Source organism: Cervus canadensis, chromosome 19 (assembly GCF_019320065.1).
Source record: "Cervus canadensis isolate Bull #8, Minnesota chromosome 19, ASM1932006v1, whole genome shotgun sequence".
NCBI lineage: Eukaryota > Metazoa > Chordata > Mammalia > Artiodactyla > Cervidae > Cervus > Cervus canadensis.
Genome location: NC_057404.1, coordinates 31332014 through 31360011, shown reverse-complemented (window position 1 = coordinate 31360011; position 27998 = coordinate 31332014). Strand labels below are relative to the sequence as shown.

Sequence of the window (27998 nt, the reverse complement as noted above, 5' to 3'; positions counted from 1 at the left end):
CAAATATTTTCTTGAATCACTCTGCCTCCTTGGGAGGAAGCCTAACTCTAGACATAAGCATAGTATAAATGGAAAGATCAAGGGATATGAAATCCAGTTTAGTTAACCATATATGCTGTGTGGCAAATTACCTAACCTTTCTGATGTCATCTATGAAAAGAGCAAAACAATAATCAACTTACTGGGATGAAAATGAATGCTATGCACTGGATGTTTGTGTTTCCCCAAAATTTATATGTTGAAGTCCTAATCTCAGTGTAATAGGGCATGGAGGTCAGGACTTTGGAAAGTAATTAGATTTAGATAAGGGCATGAAGGTGGCACTCCATGGCAGGATTAGTGATTTTAAGACCTTAGCTTATTTACTTTATGCCATGTGAGAAAACAGTGAGAAGAACATTGTTGTTGTTATTCAGTTGCTAAGTCAGGTCTGACTCTTTGCAACCCCATGGACTACAACACACTAGGCTCCTTGGTCCTCAACTATCTCCCAAAGTTCGATCAGCCTTATGTCCAGAGAATTGATGATGCTGTCTAACCATCTCATCCTCTGCTCCCTCCTTTTCCTCTGCCTTTAATCTTTCCCAGCATCAGGGTCTTTTCCAATGAGTTGAATCATCCCATTACATGACCAAAGTATTGGAGCTTCAGCAATAGTCCTTCTAATGAATATTCAGGGTTGGTTTCCTTTAGGATTGACTGGTTTGATATTCTCGCTGTCCAAGGGACTCTCAGGAGTCTTCTTCAGAACCACAGTTTGAAAGCATCAATTCTCCTGTACTCAGCTTTCTTCTTTTTGGTCCTACTCACAGCTGTACGTGACTACTGGAAAAACCATAGCTTTGATTATATGGACCTTTGTCAGCAAAGTGATGTCTCTGCTTTTTAATATGCTAAGTTTGTCATAGCTTTCCTTTCAAAGAGTGTCTTTAAATATCATGGATGCAGTCACTATCTGCAGTGAATTTGGAGCCCAAGGAAAAAAATCTGTCAGTGCTTCCACTTTTTCCTTTTCTATTCACCATGAAATGATGGGACCATGATCTAAATTTTTTAAATGTTAAGTTTCAAACCATCTTTTTAACTCCACTCTTTCACCCTCATCAAGAGGCTCTTTAGGTACTCTGCAGTTTCTGCCATTAGAATGGTATCATCTGCATATCTAAGGTTGTTGATATTTCTCCCAGCAATCTTGATTCCAGCTTGTGATTCATCCAGCCCACCATTTTGCATGATATATTCTGCATAGAAGCTAAATAAGCAGGGTGACAATATACAGCCTTGCAGGAGTCCTTTCTCAGCTTTGAACCAGTCCATTGTTACATGACCAATTCTAACTCTAAATCTTGACAGGTTTCTCAGGAGACAGGTAGGGTGGTCTGTATTCCCATCTCTTTAGGAATTTTCCTCAGTTTGTTGTGATCCACATAGTCAAAGGTTTTATCATAGTCAATGAAGCAGATGTTTTTCTGAAATTCCCTTGAGTTCTCCATGACCAACAACATTAATGATTTGATCTCTGATTCTTCTGCCTTTTCTAAACCCACCTTGTACATCTGGAAGTTCTCAGTTCATGTACTGCTGAAGCTGAAGCCTAACTTGAAGGAATGTTGAGCATAGTCTTGCTAGCATGTGAAATGAGCACAACTGCACAGTAGTTTAAACATTCTTTGGTATTGCCCTTCCTTGTGATTGGAATGAAAACTGACCTCTTCCAATCCTGTGGCCACTGCTGAATTTTCCAAATTTGATGACATATTGAATGCAGTGGTTAAACAGTGTCATCCTTTAGGATTTAAAATAGCTCAGCTGGAATTCCATCACTTCCACTAGCTTTGCTTGTAGTAATGTTTCCTAAGGCCCACTTGACTTCATCCTCCAGGATGTCTGGCTGTAGGTGAGTGACCACACCATCGTGGTTATCTGGGTTATAAAGACCTTTCTTGTGTGGTCCTTCTGTGTATTCTTGCCACCTCTTCTTAATCTCTTCTACCTCTGTTAGGTCCTTACCATTTCTGTCCTTTATCATGTTTATCCTTGCATGAAATGTTCCATTGATGTCTCCGTTTTTCTTGAAGAGAGGTCTAGTCTTTCTCATTCTATTGTTTTCCTCTATTTTTTTGCATTGTTCATTTAAGAACTTCTTATGTCTCCTTGCTATTCTCTAGAACTCTGTATTCAGTTGGGTATATATTTCCTTTTCTCCCTTGCCTTTCACTTATCACCTTTCCTTAGCTATTTGTGAAGCTTCCTCAGATAACCACTTTGCCTCCTTTCATTTCTTTTGCTTGGGAAGGGTTTTGGTCACTGCCTCCTGTACAGTGTTATGAATCTTCATCCACTTTTCTTCAGGCACTCTATCAGCTCTAATTCCTTGAATATATCCATTACCTCTAGTGTATAGGCTTCCTTGTTAGCTCAGCTGGTAAAGAATCTGCCTGCAATGCAAGAGACCCCGATTCAATTCTTGGGTCAGGAAGAGCCACTGGAGAAGGGATAGGCTACCCACACCAATATTCTTGGACTTCCCTGCTGGTTCAGCTGGTAACGAATCTGCCGGCAATGCAGAAGACCTGGGTTCGATCCCTGGGTTGGGAAGATCCCCTGGAGAAATGAAAGGCTAACCACCCCAGTATTTTGGCCTGGAGAATTCTATGGACTGTGTACTTCCATGGACTGGGTCACAAAGAGTCGAACACTACTGAGTGACTTTCACTTTTCTAGTATATAATAATAAGGGATTTGAATTAGGTCATACCTGAATTGCCTTGTTTTCCCTGCATTTCTTCAATTTAAGCCTGCATTTTGCAACAAGGAGCTCATGATCTGAGTCACAGTCAGCTTCAGTTCTTGTTTTTGCTGACTGTATAGAACTTCTCCATCTTCAGCTACAAAGAATACAATCAACTGATTTCAGTATTGAGCATCTGATGATTGTTCATGTGTAAAGTCGTCTCTTGGTTTGTTAGACAAGGGTGTTTGCTATGATCAGTGTGTTCTCTTGACAAAACTGTTAGCCTTTGCCTTGCTTCATTTTACACTCCAAGGCCAAACTTCTCTGTTACTCCAGGTACCTCTTCACTTCCTACCCTTGCATTCCAATTCCTTACGATGAAAAAGGACATCTGTTTTTGGTGTCAATTCTAGAATGTTATATGTCTTCATATACCTGGTGAACTTCAGTTTCTTTGGCATCAATGAATGGAGTATAGAGTTGGATTACTGTGATGTTGAATGGTTTGCCTTGGAAATGAACTGAGATCATTCTGTTGCTTTTGAGTCCTTGTATGCAAGGATTGCATTTTCAGTCTCTTTTGTTAACTATGAGGGCTACTCCAATTTTTCTAAGGGATTCTTGCCCACAGTAGTAGATATAATGGTCATCTGAATTGAATTGGCCCATTCCCATACATTTCAATTCACTGATTCCTAAGATGTTGATTCTCAATCTTGCCATCTCTTGCTTGACTGGATTCAATTTACTTTGATTCATGGATCTAACATTCTAGATTCCTATGCAATATTGTTATTTACAGCAGACTTTACTTTCACCACCAGACACATTCACAACTGAGCAGTTTCTGCTTTGGCCCAGCTGCTTCATTCTTTCTAAAGCTATTATTAATAGTAATTGTCCTCTGCTCTTCCCCAGAAGCATATTGGAGACCTTCAGACCTGGCCATGTGGGCTCCCTTCTTCTGATGTAATAGTTTTTTGCCTTTTCATACTATTCATGGGATTCTCCTGGCAAGGATACTGGAGTGGACTGCCATTTCCACCTCCAGGAGAAGAACATAGCTGTCTGTAAACCAAGAACTGAACCAGCTGGCAGCTTGTCTTAGTTTCTAAAGCTGTGGTAAATAAATGTCTATTGTTAAGCCACCTGGTCATGGCATTTTGTAACAATGACCTGAACTTACCAAAGGAATGAGGTAATCTTTGTAAAGGCTGATAAGATGTGGATGCCTCTTTGTCTTGAATTTTGTTTTCAAGAGGAAAAGTACGTTTGTTAGATTAAACTAGTGAAGTCAATGGGGCTATACTACACATTCTCTAGAAGGAATCATGAGATCCCACATTCTAGATTACTTACCTAGGTGGAAGAAACCCACTCTGTATTAAGAATTTTCATTGTTTTAATTTCTATGGGAAATTTTTCAGGTCTGAAATGAACTGCCTTCATTCTTTTTTCATAGGCAACACACCTGGGAAATGGTATCTTTGACAAATACTCCTGGGCTAAACTACTTGGTACTGAGCAAGCGGGTTCTGAGCAAGATCAAATTTATTGTAAAAAAAGAAAAAAGTTGGTAGATATGCTTATGGTTCTAACTATTGGTTAAAGAACTTGACACAAATTGAGATATAAAAAATAAAAATTTGGCACTGCTAATGTATAATGTTAGGAAATTTCCCTGGTGACTTAGATGGTAAAGAATTTGCCTGCAATACAGGATACCCAGGTTCAGTCTCTGGGTCTGGAGGATTCCCTGGAAAAGGCTATGACAATCCACTCCATTATCCTTGCCTGGGAAATCCCATGGACAGAGGAGCCCGGTGGGCTGCAGTTCATGCGGTCACAAAAAGTCGGATACAACTGAGTGACTAATGCTTAAATAATGTATAATGTTTGAGAAGTGGGATTCTTTGTTTAGTTGGTTGGTAGCTGTCTGTTTTCTTTTAGACTATGGTGCAATTCAGCTTTTTATAAGAACCCAGATTGTTCATATTTTCTATAATCCCTGCTAGGTATGTAGACATAGCCTAGTGTTGGCATGATAAAATTAGCACATGGAAAAAGAACAAGGGAAAAAAGTTTCCATTCTAGGAGGAGTAAATTACCAAAGAAATTTTATCTCTGATTGAATTAATTCTTGGGGTTAAAAAAATATACTACTAATAAAAACCTAATAAGGCCTAAATAGAGTCAAGTCACAGAATGCAATCAAAATACTAGGATAAATGAATCAATGCTATATTTAAACAGATATATCACCAAGGAAAAGTCTCAGGTTATGGGGAGTGTGATTTAGGGATGAGAAGGGCAATCATACACTGTACTTCAACAGTCATCTTCCTTTCTTTCTCCTCACTGACCTACACGGTGATTTAGTGGAGTTGTAAGTGCTGTTTTGAAGCACTGTCTACTTCTGTAGATATTTGGAATCTAAAGTTTTGAAAGTAGAAATACGGAACAAAATAAAGTTTGTAAGACTACACCTAGTATTCCAGGTTACCCACAACAATGGGTTATTACTTCTTAAAAATGAGAAAAGTGATAATGGATGTGGGTAATTGTGGAGAAATTGTACTCACCAGACTGCTCCTGCTATTCTATTGGTAACTAAGGTGTTAAGAAAGGTCTTGGGAGGACTAGTGGACTATGATCACTAATCTTGGGGATGTGGTCATTAAATACATGATAATAAAAAGAAAATCTTAACTCTTTTTAGGGGAAGCAGTATCCCTATGAAACACATATGAGATAAGGGGAACAAAATGTGAAGTTTTCTTTGAATACAATTAATTACTTTGAATTCAGTAACACTCAGAAAATTAATGACAACAGGCTAGGATGAAATCTTGTAAAATACAAGGTGTAAAACACAGGTCATCAACCCACATTAATTAGGAAAATCTTTGTAAACATTTTAAGTAAATATGAGCACGTCTACAAATGTTTATTGCTGATTAGTGGCTGGCTGTTTTATTTATATGTCAACCAATAAAAAACAAAACAACTTAAATGATGTGTGGCCCTATGTCCTCACCCTGAGCATTACTGATATTGATAGGTTCCCACCTTTAACACTGCAGCTACAGTTTCACGGTGTCACCTGCACGAGGATTGTGGTGCTTCAAATAAGAAAATGCAGTTTGAGAGCGCATATAAAATGATTTGAACAAAATCACTGAGTTCATAGAAATATAGTTGCATGTTCCAATGATTTAAAAAACGAAGACAGTTTATTTCAGGTGGAAACAGCTTTTTCTCAAGGACTATCTCTTCTTAAGCGTCCTTTAAAACACATTCTAAATTCAGAGGAGAAAATCTGCAGCAGAAATTTTACAGAGTTACTTAGGCTTAGCTACACATACACATGCACAGAAGAAGAAAGGGAAAGAAAAGACAACTGCTTCCGTCAGAAAAACAAGCACTTTTTCCCCCTGGTGTCATGTCTTTGGATATGTACTGCCTTGGAGAAATGTATAAATCATTTTTATACATGGAACTGTCTTAGAAAACTAGAGATTTTAGTACAAAGAAATCAATTTGTTGAAAGAATGCCCATGTGAGTACTCTATATACACAAGAGAAACTTACAAAGATCCCCTGTTTTACAGTTACTGATGTACATTAGCAATAGTGGGCTTACAACTTCTCCAGGCCTGAGTTACACTTAGTATTACAAATAATATTATAACAATGCTGAAAATACTAATACAAAACAGCTTTAAGATGATATTTCCAAAAAATATCCTTCCTTTTAAAATTGAACTGTTTAATCCAAGTTTTCTTTTTGAATGTTTCAGCTTTAAAAAAGGTTTTTCAAGAAAATACTAGCATTTAAAACATCTCTTAAAATGTCTATTAAATGACAGATTTTCTTAAATAGATTATTTTTTTTACAAAGTATAATTCAAAAGTCTATCTTCCAGGAAAGCAAAACTATAAACTCCAAAAGTCCAAATCAAAAACATTATTTGTGATACATTGTTCTTCCATATCCTGGGAAAAAATCCTTGATTATTTTACCGTGCTAATTTATTTACAGACTTCAAATACTCAAGTAACACACACCAACTTTCAGGACAAATGAAGCTGAATTCCACAATTAATAATCATAATTTTTCTATCATTTCATAAATACCGTTCAGCCCAAAATGCCTATCCGAATGAATTATTATAACGTGTAAAGTATAGTGGGAATTTTAGATTGCGGTGTCATTAAGCCAAGCAAATTGCAGTGTGCATTATTCTCTTTTGGCAGAATTACAAATACACAAAGAAAGAAAACATTTGGCAAACATTTGTCTTAGATGCACATGTGTTCTCCTTCGGAAAACCAAAATTATAAGTACAGTGTATCCACTAAACTCTTTACTCTTATCAATTCTAATCAAAGTTTGAAAAGTGGTCAGAATTTAATAGTTAAAGCTAGCAGGGGGGTATCTAATGCCTTTTCCCCAAAGCACAGAGCTCAAATACACTTTTGCTTTAGGAGAAGCATTTCAGCATAGCTTTAATTTTAGCAGGTTAGTCAGCTGCCATGCTAAAATGGCTATCCCAGTTTCCCTTTATTCATTTCATAAATTCTATCTGTTAGAATGCAAAGGAGTCAGATCATGCAGTAGGTATGACAATTTCAATTTACATAAACTATGCCTACTATGGATTCAGTAATTAGCTTTTAGCTTTGTGTAAGAAAACTGCTGCCCTGATTCCTATTGGTCATTTAAAAATTATTTATTAATTTATTTATATAGCTCTATTAATTAAACATAAAGGAATTATTTATCTCATGTGCAGCTGCATATAAAACATTACACCTTGTTTGTTAAAGAGACATATTTGCCATCAAATGAGTTCAGTATTCCTGTTAGAGATTTATTTCTAAGATCAAATCACCAAAGTTTGCATATATTTTACTTTTTCCTGTAAATCTAGATGACTGAATATTCAAAATAGTGTAAACTGGGCTGCCAAGAAACTGACTTTCTATTCCTCAATTCATCATGTGGGCCTTGATATGGGTTAATGTATATAAAGCAAAACTGGACACAGATTAAAAATTAAGTGAAAAATACACTAATACAAGGAAGGTGAAGTAAAATAATTTTCTTAGAGTATTCCTTTCCTCACATTGTAAAAAACTAAGGTGATAGAACCAAGACAGTGACTCAAAGAGTGTAGCATGTCATGCTTTCTGCATCATTTGACAAAATTTAGCCAACATTCCCACCTCAGTATCTTATGTCATAGTACTTCAACATCAATAGCAAAATCTAAAAGCAAATTTTTTCGAAGATCAGAACTGTCATCCTCTATTTGGCTAGCAATTACTCAGTCTGAAATCCTTTGTGAACTAGTATGAACTAAACATTTAGAGGATAAAAGAAATACTATTTCCCCCTTAATCGTATGGCAAGATAAGCTTGACTGTATGTAATAGAGAGACAAACGTTATCTCTGGGTTACATGCAAGTAAGCTTCATTCTTAAATAAATACACTACCAAATATAACACTTTAAAATCCCTCCTTTTCTCTTTCTATTAACTATGTAATTTAAAATTTCTCACAGTTCCTTTATCTATTTATTCCTCACATCTATTTTCACAGTAACACCATTAAGTGAACAGAGTGCTATTTGATATTACCTTCTGAAACTTCAATGCATATCAGTGACTGATGAAGATAAAAGATAAATTTTATGGCCTGTATAAAACAGCGAGATGGTTTCATTTATTTTACATATAGATAATAAAGTCTCCAAAGCTATTAAACCTAATTCAATTAACATGCTTGAACCCTCATTCTAAAAAAAAAAAAGAAAAGTAAAATTCTTTGTTTATAACTAAAACTAAAAAGTAATAAGAAATACATGAAAATTTAAACATGAGCTATGCACGAGAAACACTAACCATCTTATCCTACCCAGAGACAGGAATAGGGTGATTTCATGACCCGTCCTGCTGGCCCAGAGTCTGCAGCTCAGCTGAGTGTAAATTGTGATGGAGGAAAACATTCTTCCTACTGTACATGTGTAAAGAGATTGGCCCTCTCGGCGGCTGTCCAAACCTTCCTGTAAAGGTTGAATGCTGCCGGGCGGCAGCCGCTTGGTCCTTTGGTTTCTCCGAGAGCGTGGCGAGCCCTTCTGTCTTAGCTGTTGGCTTCACAGAGTTCTGCCCTACGGTGGCCCGTAAATTCTGGGTGACTTCTGATGTGAGGGTTTCATAAGTTCCTCTTGAGTGTTTGATAACTTCGACTAGTTCTTTGTCCTTCAAAAAACTGCTTAGACATAAACTGGGGAGTTGGCAGGCCTTGCTTTTGTAGGGGCTTGTCTGGTCCGCTGCTGGGCATCTAAAATGGTCCTCGGTGGGAGTATGCATTATTTTTCTGTCCCTTGTGCTGAGATTTTGGCTCACAATTCGATTTCGATATGTAGCCTGTGGTAAAGACATGGAAAAGAAAAGATGCCTTTAAAAAAGTACGTTCACAGCATACACACAGAATACAGAGTGTTGTTTTCACAATTGCTTCCAAAACCCTAAGTTTTCAACCAGGCTTTGAAAAACACCAATAGACTTCTCTTCTCTTTTCCATTAGATTACATTTCCCAGCACAATCCTACTATAAATAGTGGTCAAATGAATGATTTAACCACTATTAACTATCTTGACTCGAAGAAGCATTTATTAAAATACTTGTTTAAACGGCAGTTTTAAGTTGGCAACAATACTGAGAGGAAGGTATTAGAGATTTTTTATATACCCTTTGCCCTCAACACATTCATAACTTTCCTTATTAGCAACATAATGGTGTTACTTTTTACCAATGGTGAACCTACATAATAATCACCCAAAGTTCACAGCTTACCTTAAGGTCCACTCTTGGAGTACTACATTCTATGAGTTTGGACATGTTTATAATGACATATAACCATTATTATCATACAGAGTATTTTCACCACCCGAAAAATCCCCTGTGCTCTGCCTACCCACCTCTCCCCTCCTCCTCATACCACTGGCAACCACTGTCTCCATAGTTTTGTTTTTTCAGAATGTCATGTACGTGGACTTACACAGTATGTAGTCTTTTCAGATTGACTTTGTTCACACAATATGCATTTAAGGTTTCTTGATGTCATTTAACAGCTTGATAGCTCATTTCGCTTCAGAGTTGAACAAAAAGGCATTTTGAAATTTGCTTACATAATTTCCTAAATTTAAATTTAAATTTATTCAGTTTTCTCAGAGAATACATGTTATCTTAATAAGTAATGAACATCCATATATGAAGCTTCACATCTTTCATTGGATTTAATATGCTATATTTATTTGAGTGTATGCTCAGAGTTTTAGAGTCATCAATATAGTAATTTGTATCAGCAGAGTGATAATCTAAACATTTAAGAAACTAATGAAAGGTCACTCCATTGACCTACAGAGAACACTTACAAGAAATCTCAGCACGTATTTCATTTAGACTTTTGGATGCATTTTATTAATCAAAATCGGGTCCATGAGTATACATCCATCTTCTTTCTCACTTCTCAAGAAGTTTACTCTCTAATGATAGGAATAAGACATAGCTTATCAGATCATGTGGTAGGGGAAGCAAAGATTACAAGCTGGTACCAGAATTCCTCTTGAAGAAAGCACAGTCTTGGTTTAGAAAAAATATACTGAGCTAGAAACTGACTAGCTGGGTTCCTGCTCCGGGGCACAAATGAAGGATTTATTATTGCTAAAGGAAGGTGGGGAGAGTGGAGAAGAGTTGAGAGAGGAAAATAGGGCACAAGGCAAGAGGCTGGTACAAAATATGCTGAAGGGCCAGTGAAAATCTCTGTGTACTTGACCTCTAAATGGCATAGTTTTTAAGTACCCAACTTTTCATTGTTCCCTAGAAAGCCATTTCTCCAAGCCTGATCTCTACTTTGAGCCCTAATTTACTTATCAAGCCATCATCACTTTGACTAATTAACATTCCTAGCTATACACACACACACACACACACACACACACATTTAGCTGCAGTGATTCAGAGGGATCATGCTGCCCAGAGGGAACTTGCAGTGCATATACCTAGCCACATCTTTTGCAAAAGAGAAATTAAATTTCCACAACCTAATATAATTATGTTAAGTTTTAGACAATTTAGTTCCCAAACAGTTATTTTATTACCTTTCCTTAGAGTTCATAATAGAAGATGAATGGATGGTAAATTTAGTGATTAATAAGTCAATGTTGAAGATGATATTAAAATCTGTTCTTTACTTCCCTATATTTTTTTCCTCTCATTTCATCAGTAGAGCATATAATCTGCATTTCACTGAATTCACAGTGACTGATTTTAAAACACATGATTATTTTACATACCACTAAGAAAGAAAAATCTTATGATGCTAATTAAGAACAAAAACCACTCCTTCTTTATTAATGGTGTGAGCCATTTATCAGTCACACCAGCCTCTCATTCCAATTTCTTCTTTCTCCACTTTCCTTTCTTAGGTTTGATAGATAGTCCTTTTGCATTTCTCTCAATGATACAACTTCATTTATGTGTGAGTATATTCTTTCTTTTGATAAAGCATTTGGTTTTTAATTTAGAGAGAATATGGAATTGAAGGCAACAGTGTTACATTTTTCACTAATAACAGTTACATACAAAATAATATTTGCTATAAAACCAAATCATAGTAAAAACTTTTTGAAAATATTATCATTGGTAACTTAATACATGTAGTGCAAACACTGCATATAACTTCAATGAAGAAAGGACAATATGAAGCTATGATAAAAATCCACATGTACTCCACTACAACATGGTTGAAAGCAGTAACTGTAAGATTTATCCTGACTTTAGGGGTTTTTATTACATTTAAACATTGTCTGATATCTGATACAATGTGGACATACAGTAGTTATGCCAATGTGCATAGCCCAGTTTTCACTGTGACAGGATGTCATGATGATAGAATTAACAAGGCGGGGAGTCATGCTTCAATCAGCAATTAATTTTTTATTTTTTTCTGAATTTTTTTTCATGTGTGTGACCTATACTGGTAATTGCCAAAATGTTATAAGGTAATGACTTCCTAATTTATCACATAGATTAAAACATAGCACATGACTGGTTATTTTATCTTAAGACATACTTTTCTGCAAATGTTCTCTATTTTATCCAAAATATTGTTTTACAACTAGAATTGTTCCTGAAGGAAAATAAATACTTAAAATAATTCCTAATAACTATCTAGAAAAAAGGTATTAATTAGAAAAATGGCTAATATTAAATAGTATTTCAACAAATCATAAAGGTGATTGAAAATAGCATAATTTGACTGTAAATAACATATGTTTATGAAAGTATGTTAAAGTGAGCCAAAATTATCACTGGTCAGAGTTCTTGTAGCATGAGTAACTCTTGGGTAACTGATACTGAGAACTTGCCTCCTAAATAAGGTTTATGGTTTCCTACTAATGAGCTTCTCAATCAAGGAAGTAAAACTTACAATGCAGAATACTGTATGTTTTACATTCAAGAATAGACACTTTGATGCCTACTTACTTCTACACCCAAGCCAACTAAAATAAAAGTTTCATAAGGTCAGGGACATTGCTTGCCTTGTTTAATGCTGAATCCACTGCTCCCAATAGTGTCTGGCATTTACCAATAACTCCCTGATAATTATGTAGTCCAGAGAAGAATCGACAATCATATTTTATCAGTAAGGAAAAACACATCTAATATGAAATCAGTAAGGAAAAACACATCTAATATGAAATTTTCTTTCTCTTGACATTTTTCTCTAGTAGATAAGCTGATTACTTTGATCTTTATAAACTGATATATTACCTGAATCATAAACTACCAAGCACTGGTAGTATATATTTTGCTTCCTTTCTTGAAAGCAGTGGGGAATGTCAACTTTTCAGGGATGTTTTTGTAGCTTCAACTCCTCTTTAGTTGTACTTTCCCCAATAAAAAGCAAGACATATATGTTACTATAAAATATACTTGGAAGAAATAACAAACCTTTCATAGCCACAAAAGCAACATGACATCATATCTAAAGCACTAGATATCAAAGCAACTGGAAAAAAATCTCTTGCAGTACACTTTTTCAATACTGTAGAAAATGAATTAAAAAGGAGTTATTGCACAGTAGCACTTCTTAAGCTCTCTCTTCTCCATGTGACAACATGACACATAGAGACATTTCCTTAGACAAAACCTGGGTTATGGAAATACTCCAAATAAAATCTCTTTAACTCAATGTCTTTATCTTCCATTTATGCAAACATTTTGGATTCAGAAATAAAAAGAGAATTATCAGAATCTAGTTTAATTTATAAAAAGAATAAATTTTGACGCTTGAGTAGTGGTAGCAATGTTACTTAAAACATAGATACAACAGATGACTGAGACCCATTTGACACAGGTCTTGTAACCTGCAGATTAATTGAAACAGGTCACTTCATTAGTGCAGAAAATAAATGATGAAGGCATGAGTTGAGGCAGCAGAATAAATGACAGAACACTCTACAGTAACATATTCTCTTAATTACTAAAATATATCAATACATAAATCTACAGGCAGAATAATATAAACTTTTAATACAGTGATATCAAGAAGCCATCTCTATGCACTGTAAAATATGATTACATATATGAAGAGTGCTTTGAATAAAGACATGTACAATATTATTGCTCATTGAGTAAAATATTAAAATCTGTAAATAAGTGTTAAATGTAATAATCTCCATTTTTGTTACTGTAAATATACATATTTACATATATATAAAATAAATTTTGCCTATAAATCCCTTTTTACCCAAAGTGTGAGCAAATTTGCTTCTAAAATACAAACTGGAATACTTCAACACCTTTAATGGTGTGTATTGAGTTTCCTCATTGTGTCTTCAATCTAAACTTGATCTTCACTATTATTTTCTTTCTATTCATTAATCCCTGGAGACAGACATAGAGATCTCTGTCACATCCTTTCTTTAGTAATGTTTATAGGTTCTCTTAAATAAAAGATAAATCAACATTGTGGCACATTTTAGAGAAGAATTAAAAGGAAGTATTCTGTACATTGGGTAAGGAAATGGCAAACCACTCCAGTATCCTTGCCTGGAAAATCCTATGGACAGAGGAGCCTGCTGGGCTGCAGTCCTTGTGGTCTCAAAGAGTCAGGCACAACTGAGTGACTAACACTTAACACATTCTGTACACAGTCCCCTTCCCATCGATGCATGCACCTTAAAGGAAACTCTCTTGTCCAACTTTCAGAGGATGGGTTCTATATTGTTCCAAACAAATGCTGTACTACTATCTATGGACTCTACTCTTTAAGGAGATGAAAACCTTTCTTGGTAGAACTCAATCATGCTAGTTTCTAGTTTAGTTTTAATGAAGTCCACAGTTGACTTAACCCTGAGCCTATTAGAGAACTGAGTTGTATATAGTGAATTAAAATGAAGCCAAGGAAAAGACAATTGTAGGATTCACATTCTTGAGAAAGCATTATTTGCCTTTTATGAAATTCGAAGCAAGCTCTGAATCTTGGACAAGACAGAACAAAATTAATGTACAACAACAAAAACGCAGTAAGGCAGTGATGAATGCTTTCAAGGCCTAGTTGTCTATTGACGCCTGAGAGTGAAAAGATCTAAGGTGGGAAAGAATTCTTAAATATACTGAACTCAAGAGAGCAGATAATTAGATTTAGAAAAATGATTAGACAGCAGATAAATCGCTTTACCTCAGATCTTATTTATAATAACAGCTAAGATTGAGTGACCATTTACAATGTGCCAAGTTATGTGGTATGTTTCATGTATTAATAACTTTCAATCTCTATTATTTTTTAATACCCATTTAATGACAAAGAAACTGAAACTCTTACACTTCAATCCTACCAGGATTCCAGGATTTAGTGGATAGCATAATGTGAATTAGAACTCAAGCTCTAAGCCATGGGTTTCTCAGCCTCAGCACTATTTACACTGGGGATTATATATTTTTTTGTTGTAGGGGACTGCCCCGTGAATTACAGCCTGCTTATCACCAACCTTTGCCTCTACTTGTAGATGCCAGGTACACCTGCACCCAGTTACGACAAACAGAAATGTCTCCAGACAGTGCCAAATGTCTCCTGAAAGATATAACTGTCCCCAGTTGAGAATTTCTGGCCTGAGCAATAATGCTTCTCTAAATCAGGCAAATAAAAGTGACCAATGCAGTATCTCTGAAAATAAAGGTCATATACATATATTACTATCCTTTTTTAAAAAATCATTTACAGCCCCTAGGAGAGTGAAATTAAGCTTTTGTAATTTTTACTTCACAAACACATATAATACTTATTATACACTGGACACTCTTCTGGGCCTTTACAATTAACAATCTTTTAAAAAAAATATTAACTCATTTACTAACCCAATGCAATGTACTAATAAACATTGGAAACATGTATAAATATAAATCTTGCTCAACGACAACAATAAAAAACACAGCATGGTGCATAAAATCCAAAGGTTTTGTCTTAAAAAGTAACTTTCTCCACACGGAAGAATGCTAATGGAATGTCATGAACTACTTAAAAAGCAAATTTTGATTTTTCACTACATAATATATTAGCATGGGATAAATCAGTAGACCTGAAATGTGCCTCTTTGTCAATAACAACCACTTAAATGTCAGTATAAACTCAAGCCATATTTATTAAAAACAACTTTCCTTTTCCTGTCATCACTGAGGAATAGGATTTTTAAAGCAGTTATAAATACAGGACATTTCTCTGCAGAAGTGTTGGCATATTGCTGCATCTGTTTTTACCCTTAGATGTGGAATCTGTTTTCAGTGATAAAGAAGAGTTTTTCTTAAAGGTCTAGAAACACTCTACCACAGAGAGATTGTATAGAGAAGTAGTAACTGCTTTGCAAGCAGGAAGCTTTGTCATAAGTTGAAGTAATAACCAAAAAGAAACATTCAAAGGTTCTGGCAGACAAGACCTACTTTTTTCAGATAGCACAAATTACCAAGAGGAAATTGTCTGGAGTTAAATTACTTCTTCTGGCTCAGTCTCACTCCTAAATTCCTTAGGGGAAACTAAATCCTCCTGGTGGGCATTTAGGATTCAACCAGGGTTACAGGACATGTATAAGATAAGCAAGGTGAATGTTAATAAGGTCAGCTAAAGGCCCAGTTCCTGAGAGAGGATGACCAAGGCATCCACCTCTCCTGAGAAAAGCGAAAGCATGCAACAGTTTTCCCACAAGCCAGTAGGGCTGTTCTATTTATAACTAGAGTAAGTGAACTCTGGAAAGAACAAAATTCTGAGGAACAGCAGTGAGTCGTCTTTAGAACTAATCTGTGTGTGTTGTAACCCATTCAGTGTAAATAATTCTTTTTAGTAAAATGTTTGTTTAAATGAGAATTTCAAACAATCGCTGCTTATAGTAGCAATAAAGGTGAATGATTAAGGATTCAATTCAAGAAACCTAATAAAGTATAATTCAGCACAACTGATATTCCAGAAGAGTGTGATTTCTAAATAAATGACTAAGTGAGTGTTTAAGCTAATTTTATATGTCTAAGGGAAAGGAGTAGGAAATAATTTTTATGTGTTTGCATAGGAATGCAATATAGTGGACAGTTACTGTGGTTTAACTACAACAGCATGAAAAATGAATCTCTTGTTTAGATAGACAGATGCCCAATATCTGGCACATATTAGATGACACTCTTTTATTTAAAATTTTATTGAAATATAGTAGGTTAACAATGTTGTGTTAATTTCTGCTGTATAACAATTTAATTATTATATATATTCTTTTTTTCATATTCTTTTTCCCCATTTTATCACAGGATATTGCATATAGGGTCCTGAGTTGGACGGGTAGGACATTATTGTTTAAATCAATCCTATATAGAATAGTTTGCACCTTCTAATCCCAAACTCCCAATCCTTCCCTTCCTCACCTCTCTTCCCCCTGACAACCACAAATCTGTTCTCTATATCTGTGAATCTGTTTCTGTTCCATAAAAATGTTCATTTGTGTTTTATTTCAGAGTCCACATATAAGTGAGATCATATGGTATTTCTCTTTGTGGCTTACTTCACTTCTTGTGATAATCTCTAGGCACATCCATGTTGCTGCAATGGCAGTATTTTATTCATTTTATGGCTGAGCAGTATTCCATTGTGTTTATGCACCATACCTTCTTTATCCACTCCTCTGTTGAGGGACATTTGGTTGTTTCCATGGCCTGGTTATTGTAAATAGTGTGGCAGTGAGCCTCAGGGTGCAGGTATCTTTACAAATTATAGCTTTGTTTGGATTTATGCCCAGCAGTGGGACTGCTGAATCATATGGCTACCCTATTTTTAGTCTTTTTGAGGAACTTCCATGCTGTTTTCCACAGTGGTTGTGCCAATTTACCTGTAGGTCCCTTTTCTCCACATCCTCTCCAGCATTTATTTGTAGACATTTTAATAATGGCTATTCTGACTGGTGTAAGTTGGTACCTCCTCATAGTTTTGATTTGCATGTCTCTAATAATTAATGGTGATGAGCATCTTTTCATGTGTCTATTGGCCTCTGTATGTCTTCTCTGGATAAATATCTATTTAGGTCTTCAGGTAGTGCAGTGTTTCTTGAAAGTAGTTATTAGCAAATCACAAAAATATTTTTATTCACAATGTCTTTTTCGTGAAAAATTCAAAGGCTTTATAGCCATTTGCTAGAGATTTACAAGATGGAAATATTTCTTGTATCCAATAAATATACATATATAATATAATTAAGAATCTAGCCTATTGTTTCTCTTGTATTCTAGTACATATATATATGCATAATATAATCATACTGATTAAATAATGAGAGTCCTAAATGCTTTGCTTAAATAATTCTATCTTATGAGATATTTTAGCCCATAAGCTCTGCTGGGAGACTCCTAAAAGTAAGTCATTACTTATCTAATCTATGAGATAACATGAGAAAGGAAGTAAAATATATATATCCATGTATATGTATGGCTGAGTCCCTTCAGTATTCACCTGAAACTATCACAACATTTTTAATCAACTATACCCCAATACAAAATAAAAAGTTTTTTAATGAAAAAAAAAGGAAGCAAAATAAAAATTCAGGAATTTTACATTGTTCATGTGGTGTTTTATAATATAAAGCAGGTTATTTTTAGAGTAAGCTTGACCGATTGAACAAAAGCAATGCATAATGAAATATATAGTAGAATTTGGGAGCTACTACAAACAATGCTATTATAGCATCTCATCTGTCATATACTTTAAATGTTACAGATTGCTTTCACATAGAATATCTTAATTTATCCTTGTAATTGTACGTTAAAACTTGTTTCAAATACCTCACTTTCATTTTATATATAGAAAACCGAGGCTCTTAATAATAATTGGCTTACTCAAGAGGATTCAAGTAGTAATATAAGGGCTTTGAATTCCAAGTCATATATCCTATCATGTCACTCTGTCAAAAAATAAATAAGTACCCCTCCACCTAATTGTTTTATTGATACTAGAATCTTACCTTTGTTTCCTTCCTCTAGGTTTTTTAAATATTCCTCACTTATTAATTCTGAATTTAGTTTATTACATAAATTATACTCAAACTTCATGCAGAAATTGTTTCCAGATAACTTGAAGTATAAAGTTAGGTTATTAGTCATTTGTATGAACCAGATTATCCCTCAAGAAAAGGGTTTGAAAGAAATCACTGGAAGTGGAGGTATCCAGAAACTGTGAATACTGTGTAAGTAGGTAAGAATGATGTTGGAAAAAGGGACACAGGATGTAGACAAATAGTTTACCTCACTTCTGCTCCCCTCCCTAAACCCCAGCCATGACAAAGTAGTTAGAATTAAAGAACAGTCTGGATCCCAGATCCTTGAAGCTTCTCTCTGGCTTCATTGATTCATTTTTCACAATATCCTTTCATTATTTGAATTTAAATATTTTAGTTTAGATTCCTTGGCAGCCTAGCTGATAAAGAATCTGTCTGCAATGCAGGAGACCCCACTTCGATTCCTGGGTGGGGAAGATCCCTTGGAGAAGGGATAGGCTACCCATTGCAGTATTCTTGGGCTTCCCTTCTGATTCAGACAGTAAAGAAATCAACCTGTGATGCGGGAGACCTGGGTTTGATCTCTGGGTTTGGAAGATGCCCTGGAGAAGGATATGGCAAGCCGCTCCAGTATTCTTGCCAGGAGAATTCCCATGGACAGAGGAGCTTGGAGGCAGGCTACAGTCCACAGAGTCGCAAAGAGTCAGACACAGCTGAGTGAATAAGTACATACACACATACCCAGATTAGAAACTGTGTATTTAAGGTGTTATTCAAATGTGATTTTTAGCTTACTAGCCATTTTGTATTAGCTTTGGCTATATTTTCCTTCAGAAACATGCAGCATTTAAGGTAGACCAAATATCACTTAGGGCTTCCCTGGTGGCTCAGATGTAAAGAATCTGCCTGCAATGAAGGAAACCTGGATTCAACCCCTGGGTTGGGAAGGTCCCCTGGAGGAGGGCATGGCAACCCATTCCAGTATTCTTTCCTGGAGAATCCCTATGGACAGAGGAGCCTGGTGGGCTGCAGTCCATGGGGTCACAAAGAGTCAGACACGACTGAGCAACTAAACCACAGCACAGCAAATAACACTTAAGAAAATTCAGGGGGCATGTATGGAACAGTAACATGATAAATAACAACATCTACCTTTTATGCTTGACATAATACTATATAAAAGTCCTTCAAAGAATTTACATCAAAATAATATAACAAGTATGTGTGGAAACACAGAGTATGCAGAGTAGTTTGGCACTTGTGATGAAATAGTATTCGTTTTTATATACCATCTGATTTTCTGAAATGCTTTCATAGAGTATAAATAGTGAGACATAGCAGGAAATGAATTCTGGTATGGAAAGTCATGGTCAGGATATCATTACCTACAAGTTAGATACAATTTTTAAAAGAAGCATGGGATTTCAAAAATACATTCTTTCACTGTGTAAATAGTTGAGCCTTGGAGATAAGAGATTTATTTAATAACAGCAATTTTTCAAATAACCAACCATTTTTTTTTGTACTTAAGATGAGTTTATGGGTTTTAGACACTAGCTAGTGTATAAAGAAAGTCTAAGGCTATTTTTTCTCTCTTTGAAAAGCTGCTTTATCAAAGCAAATCATTTTCCTTATGAACTCAGAGTAGCCTCAAAAAGTCTGCTAACAAAGAGAAAACAGATGGGACACCAGCTTTAAAGTTAGTCATCCTTAAAAGGGCATAAAATTGATTTTTAAATAGCAAAAAAATCAACAAAGCACAAAATATAATGAGAGTGAGATGAAACATAAAAATTGCTATGATCTACAAAAATTACTGTCAACTATTTTCATTTTTTTCATGTCAATTTTGTCATTTTACTAATTTCAACTATCATAACCTCTTGCCTATTGAAAGTGTGAATATTTTCACTTTGTTTCAACAATAATATTTCAAGAAGCAGTAGAGACTATAAAGTTAATGTGGTTTAGTCCCTTGATTTTACAAGGAAACTATGGCTAGAGTTGATAAGTGATTCACTCAAGATTATAAAAAAATGTTAGTAGCAGTCAACAACCAATTCCAGATTTCCCAAAGCATTGTTCAGTGTTACCACGCAGAGCCATCAAATTTGATTTTAATGCATAGCTATAAGATATGTATTTGATGTAAGTAAAACAAGGTCAAATTGATTCATATTCAAATATTTATATGTTCCAGTCATTATGCTATATTTCAGCATATGAAATATATGAACTGTGATATATAGATATACACTCATGAACTCTGGATATATAGATAGAGATATATCAATTAAGTTTCTGGAATAAAAAAGACAGATAAATAGAAAAAAGAATAGTACAAGGAAAGGTCTTCTGTGCTGAATTAGGGGAAATGAAGGTCAAGCAGTAACCATCTGATGAGGCATGCATACTGTCACTTCAGTTGTGTCTGACTCTGTGACCCTATGAAGTGTAGCCCGACAAGCTCCTCTGTCCATGAGATTCTCCAGGCAAGACTGGAGTGAGTTGCCATGCCCTCCTCCAGGGGATCTTCTTGACCCAGGGATTGAACCCATGTCTCATATGTCTCCTGAATAAGGAGGCGGGTTCCTTACCACTGAGCCACCAGGGAAGCCCTACCATGTGATTATAGAGAGTACATTATATACATTGACCTCTGTAAGCTGTGTTCTGCCACAATAGGTTTTGGTTAAAAGAGGAGATATTAAGTAACCAGACGTTGGCTTAGGGTAGATCCATCTGTATTCCTCAGCTTGCAGTCATCTAGAGGTAGAAAGAATAACTCCTGGCTACAGAGCTGATGTCCTGCATTTCAATAGAAGCTATGTTGGAAGGTCTGGATGTTAAAATTGTAAGGCTGTGGTGAATCCACATCTTGATCACAGGAATGGTGGTTAGGTGGTTGAGGAATGGGATAGACTGGCAAATAGTATCATAGGCAGGAAGTGAGTTCTCCATGAAATCTATTCAATATTCACTACTCCAAACAATTCCCTACAGTCACTATGTGGAGGCCTCAGAAATACTATAGATTATAGTCTAAAACTGGTTCTAAAACAAGAATACATCTTACATACCAGCATTGTTAATATTTCTCATTCTCTTTCTTTCTGCCTTCATTTTTTTTTCATTTTTTAATCCATTCACTCTTATGGAGAAACCACACTTAATATAAACACAATAGGAGATTTAAATAAATCAGAGATACAGTGCTATGCTTAGGTACTTGCTTTTGCTTAAGGGACTAGAAATTAAAAGTTAAAATTCAGTGACATTAAATAATACTTAGAACATGTCTCAAGTCAAGAAGAGATGTAGTGAAAAATAAATATTGAAACAGTACAATTTCTCAGACTTAAACAGGTTTCCAAAGAATTGTTTACTTTGGTTACTTCAATTTCATACTTCTCCCTAACTCATCAACACATTCCAGTTGGCTTTTTGTTCCTCCTGAAGACCCCTAATTTGTTAACTTAAATGGATACTTATCACTTCACATTTTTCTGGTATTAAGAAACATTTAGTGGGTTAACCAGTTTCATCTTGAATTCCCATCATCTTTTGCTATTTGTGACACTTCATGGTCTTCATGGTTCTCCTGCTTCTCTGGTCATTACTAGTCAGTCTCCTCAGCAGAACACATTTCTAACTAAACATTTGGGTTTCACGGCCTGGTGCAGATTCATCTCACTCTCCCTAAGCTATCTCATCCAGTCCCATTACTTTACTCAACATCTTTATGTGAACAACCCTTAAACTTCAATATAAACTTCTTTTCAAAGTTTCATTCATACATCTACCTCCAACATTTTATGACAGGTAACTCAATTGTATTTTTTCTTAACTTAAAGAAAATTCATTACATTCTTATGAATTTAGCATATTTGCATCATTATGGTTTTCAACTATTTTTTAAGAATTTCAGTAATATTTATTAAACAAATGAATGGAGACCACACTGAAAATCTGAAATTGTCCTGTATACTCTTCCTCACTATCATTCGGTCCATCACTATTCCACAGTGGTTCCACCATCATTCTGCTTACTTCTCTCCACCTCCATCCTTCTAGTTCAAGATACCATTACCTCCTGCCAGGGTTACTTGCATTCACTCTTCCAATACTTTCATGCATATACTAGAGAAAAGTTACAGAATTTTTTTTAATGCAAATCTAATCATGCCTGACTTCCTTATTTTATTTAAATATCTTCCTACTAAATTTCAAGAAGATATAAATTTTCAATAATCTACATGACCTTGAATTATCTAGCCCTAGTGCCTCTCTAATTTCTTCCTGGGACAAATTTTCCCCTCATTCTTTGAGTTTCTTTCTGGTGAAAATCTCTCCCATTCCTCAGGTCCTTCACTCTTATCCTCTGCTCACAAGGTTTTGCCCTTCAATTTTTTTAAAAAATATTTTTCTACAATAATTGTGGGGAATACATGTAAATCCATGGCTGATTCATGTCAATGTATGACAAAAATCACTACAATATTGTAAAGTAATTAGCCTCCAGCTAATAAATATAAATGGAAAAAAAAATAAATAAAATGTCAAAAAAAATTTTTTCTAAGGTTGATTTGCAATGTTACAGGTGTACAGCAAAGTGATTCAGATTATTAATATATACACATTTCCCAGATTTTTTTCCATTAAAGGCTCTTAAAAGATATTTAATATAGTTACTTGTTCTATATAGTGGAAAGTGGAGTCACTCAGTCATGTCCAACTCTTTGCAACGCCATGGACTGTAGCCTGCCAGGCTCCTCTGTTCATGGGATTTTTCAGGCAAGAGTATTGGAGTGGGGTGCCACTTCCTTCTCCAGGGGATCTTCCTGACCCAGGGATCGAACCTGGGTCTCCAACACTGCAGGCAGACGCTGTACTGTCTGAACCACCAGGGAAGCCCATTCTATATAGTAGGTTCCTTTTTTAAAAATCTGTTTTATATACAGTAGTTGTTGTTTAGTTGCTAAGTCATGTCCTACTCTTTCGCGATCCCATCAACTGTAGCCTGCTATGATCCTCTGTCCATGGGATTTCCCAGACAAGAATACTGGAATGAGTTTCCATTTCCTTCCCCAGGATATCTTCCTGACCCAGGGAACATGTCTCCTGCATTGGCAGGTGGATTCTTTACCACTGAGCCACCAGGGAAGCCTAGTCATATAGAGCACTTTGTAACTGTTAATCCCAAATTCCTGTTTGCCCTTTATTTTTGCCTGACAGCTATAATTCAGACCGAGACATTCACATCTGACGATTTAAAACAAGTTACAGTATGTTCATAATCTCAATGCAAACATACACTATAATATTTATTTAGAGTCCACATGTATTCACACATATATTGTACATTTGTTTAATGCCTGTCATCCATTTAGACTATAAGCTCTGTGGAAGCAAGAACCAGTCAAATTGTTCATAGCTATTTTCCCAGCACCTAGTCTAATCCCTGAGGTAAGTGTTTGATAAGTACTTATTGAGGAGAGGTGGAAAAAGAAAGATTGACAGAAATGGGTAAAAGAGAAAAAGATCAAAAATGGAGGTATGTTCTCACTAAATTCTCCAGAATGAATATAATTTGAATTACTTAAAAATCAGGCAGGCATCCCTGGCATGATTAATAAGGGGTAGGTACATATTTACAAATCAAAAAAGCAAGAGAGTTACAGAAAAATATCTATTTCTGCTTTATTGACTATGCCAAAGCCTTTGACTGTGAGGATCATAATAAACTGCGGAAAATTCTGAAAGAGATGGGAATACCAGACCACCTGACCTGCCTCTTGAGAAACCTGGATGCAGGTCAGGAAGCAACAGTTAAAACTGGACATGGAACAATAGACTGGTTCCAAATAGTAAAGGAGTATGTCAAGGCTGTATATTGTCACCCTGCTTATTTAACTTATATGCAGAGTACATCATGAGAAACGCTGGGCTGGCAGAAGCACAAGCTGGAATTAAGATTGCCAGGAGAAATATCAATAACCTCAGATATGCAGATGACACCACCCTTATGGCAGAAAGTGAAGAAGAACTAAACAGCCTCTTTTTAGTGAAAGTGAAAGAGGAGAGTGAAAAAGTTGGCTTAAAGCTCAACATTCAGAAAACTAAGATCATGGCATCTGGTCCCATCACTTCATGACAAATAGATGGGGAAACAGTGGAAACAGTGGCTGACTTTATTTTTCTGTGCTCCATAATCACTGCAGATGGTGATTGCAGCCATGAAATTAAAAGAGTCTTACTCCTTGGAAGGAAAGTTATGACCAACTTAGACAGCATATTAAAAAGCAGAGACGTTACTTTGCCAACAAAGGCCCGTCTGGTCAAGGCTATGGTTTTTCCAGTGGTCATGTATGGATGTGAGAGTTGGACTGTGAAGAAAGCTGAATGCCGAAAAATTGATGCTTTTGAACTGTGGTGTTGGAAAAGACTCTTGAGAGACCCTTGGACTGCAAGGAGATCCAATCAGTCCATCCTAAAGTAGATCAGTCCTGTGGGTTCACTGGAAGGACTGATGCTGAAGCTGAAACTCCAATACTTTGGCCACCTCATGCGAAGAGTTGACTCATTGGAAAAGACCCTGATGCTGGGAGGGATAGGGGGCAGGAGGAGAAGTGGACGACAGAGGATGGGATGGCTGGATGGCATCACTGACTCGATGAACTTGAGTTTGAGTAAACTTCAGGAGTTGGTGATGGACAGGGAGGCCTGGTGTGCTGCGATTCATGGGGTCGCAGAGAGTCAGACATGACTGAGCAACTGAACTGAACTTACTGACTGACGTATTTACAAGGCCTATTTGCGAACTGCTAGTATTACATTTTCTTGCTAAGGCAGAGCAGTATGTTCACAAAGAGATAGGATTAGAATATAGTACATGTAAAGTTGTCTGTTTGCCTGCTAAGTTGAGTTTAGAATTTTAAATCAAATGGCGACCTATTGAACATTTATAAAAAAGTAAATGACATGACAATATATCTTAAGAAGGTTAATTGGATAATTAAAAATTAATCAGTCCAAGGTGAAAGTGTCTCAAATAAGGCAACCCAAATGCATACACTTGTCAGGGATCAAAGAAAGCATGTGTAGCAAGCAGCAGTTATATTTAAAGCTACTCATTATCAGAAATTCAAATATGTCACATAATAGGCAAGAATAAAAATTTTTACAAATCTGAATAAAATGCAAAATCTTAACTAAGACTTGTAACTAACTTCATTTGAATTAATACACAGACTTAAAATATGATAAAGTATGAAGAAATAATATATGAGCATCAAATAAATTTCAATTATTGGGTACAAAATAGTTACACAAGTTGAATTTATTATCTACCTATTTCAGGATCACGGATCAGTTTGTTTGTAAAACTTACATAAAAACATAACTATTTTGGTTTTCATCAATAATATGAACAAATGATGAAACACTTTATAGTAAATATTGTGTCTATAATTTTCCATAGGATATTTTTATCTGGGAAAGTTTATTGGCAGAAAAGCTAAGTAGTGCATAGCATTAGGGTGTTTTTTACATGTTCTCAGAGCTCTGTCAATATAAAATAAACTCCTCCAGATACTATTTATATTACCTTACTGAGTTTGATTTCCCTGTACCCATCTAAGTGGGTTTGAGACATCATGCCTCTTGAAAGACATTTCTAATACATCTGGAGTCCAAAGGGCCTTACATTTTTCCTTTTGAAATGTATTTTTTTCCTCCAAATTAACTGGCTAGCATAGAGATGAGTAATAGAGGATTGTGTTTTCAGCCGTGTAACTGCAACTCCACAGATGAAAGGGAATCATGGAAACTCTAATGCTGACATTGAGTATGTATTGGTTGAATGTATATTTGTTGAATGAAGAATGGATAAAGAGGACACCAGTTTTCCCAGTACCTACTGTTTTGTAGTGATTTTGCTTCACTACATAATAGCTCAGACAGTCTTAAACAAATGTGACATTGCTAACAAAGCATGCTGTGAACATTTCATAAGAAACAAAATTCTAGTATCCTGCATTCCAGTATCCAGAATGTTTCAGAATATATATCCTATTAGATTCTTCCATAGTCCTTTCCGTATCTGGCTCAGGCCATGACTTTTCCACGATCATACCTGACAGCTGATGATTTGGACAGAGTTGTAGACCTTCTTTTACATCTCTTCTGCTTGTCTCACAAGAGATAACTGTGGTCTATCACTCATAAATTTTAAACTATGTATATATTCTTCTTTAAAATCATGCATAATTTTTGTACTACTTAATGTAACCCAGAATAATAAGTCAAGAAATTGTGAAATAGCTATAGCAAAATCTTTCTTTCTTTTTAAAAAAGACCTCATATTTATTGTCATTCAAATAGTATGTGTTAAGGAATTTCCATCACCTGACCCTGAATGAGTTACACTAGCGATGCTAGTTAGTCCTCAGTTGTGTCCAACTTTCTGCAGCCCCAAGGACTGTAACCCACCAGACTCCTCTGCCCATGGAATTCTCCAGGCAAGAATACTGGAGTGGATTGCCATGCCCTTCTCCAGGGGATCTTCCTGACCCAGGTACTGAACCTGGGTCTCCTGCATTGCAGGCCGATTCTTTACATTCTGAGCCACAACATCTCTCAATACGGTACAGGGAACACAAAAATGAGTATTGCATGAACCTCTGTCTCAAGGACCTATAGTCTAGTGGAGAAAGCCAACAGCTGCCGTTGGTTGGTTCTTCTCATTTCATAAATAATTTTATCTTTCCTGGCAAAACCTCTATATTTCAGCAAGTTATTTAAGAGTGAATCATTGGAATTATCTCAGGAATAAAGATGTTTCCTCTTTCCAAAACCCAAAGGACTCTGAAAAAAAACTCTTCGTGTCTTCATACAAAGTAGACTGACAGATGTCCCAAATAATTACAGCCCAGAAAATATACTATAAATATGCTATAGATATGATGTAATTAAGAGTAAGTTCTGCTTTATCTCATCCAAAGGATTACGGCCAATAAAAAAATAATGTTTAGAGGTATTTTCATGGCATCTACATTTTAGCTCAAGGGTATATCTAGCTTTAACTACAATTACCTGAATAAGTTGAACTACTATTTGCCCCAAAGTGGAAAGAAACACCCCTTCCAGGAAGGCAGCTCAGATATAACTGGTGCAAAGAGAACCAAGAAAGTAGATATAGCTTATAGAATTTGGACAAGAAAGATTCATATAACATGAACAGTACCATTCAAAGGAAGTAAAAACATTTCTATATAACACAAAATTAGAGCCAAAGACTTTTTTTTTTTTTTTTGGACAGTGATTTAGAAGGGAACAAAGACCATTCTGTACTAAAAGTGCTTTATATAAAATAGTCCCTTTAAGTATATTTATGATTTTTAAATGTGGGATAAACATAAAAAGAGCAATGTATAAGATCAAACATTAGGTAACAAAAGGGTGGTACACTTTAGCAAGAAGGATCTGCAGAACTCAAATAATTAGAAAAGAAGTCCTAGTGTAAAATCATACTCTCTTAGCCATAAGTACCTCTAAATATTTATAAATTCCTCAATAAAACTATGTTTATTAGGGATTCTAAGTATTTATTAATCATGCTTTCTATATATAGTTTCTGATGTGCTTAGTAGCTCAGTAGTGTCCA

At 35.6% G+C, this 27998-nt stretch overlaps 1 protein-coding gene across 4 annotated transcripts in view; it reads right to left on the bottom strand.

Moving 5' to 3' along the window:
* Positions 1-5948: 5948 nt before the first annotated feature.
* Positions 5949-27998, bottom strand: part of CCSER1 (coiled-coil serine rich protein 1) — a 1404567-nt gene continuing 1382517 nt past the window's right edge. For all 4 annotated transcript variants that reach the window (XM_043438592.1, XM_043438589.1, XM_043438591.1 and 1 more), the window contains one exon: positions 5949-9169. In XM_043438592.1, the coding sequence (XP_043294527.1) occupies positions 8681-9169 (489 nt within the window). In that variant the 3' untranslated portion in view covers positions 5949-8680. The remainder of the gene's footprint in view (positions 9170-27998) is intronic.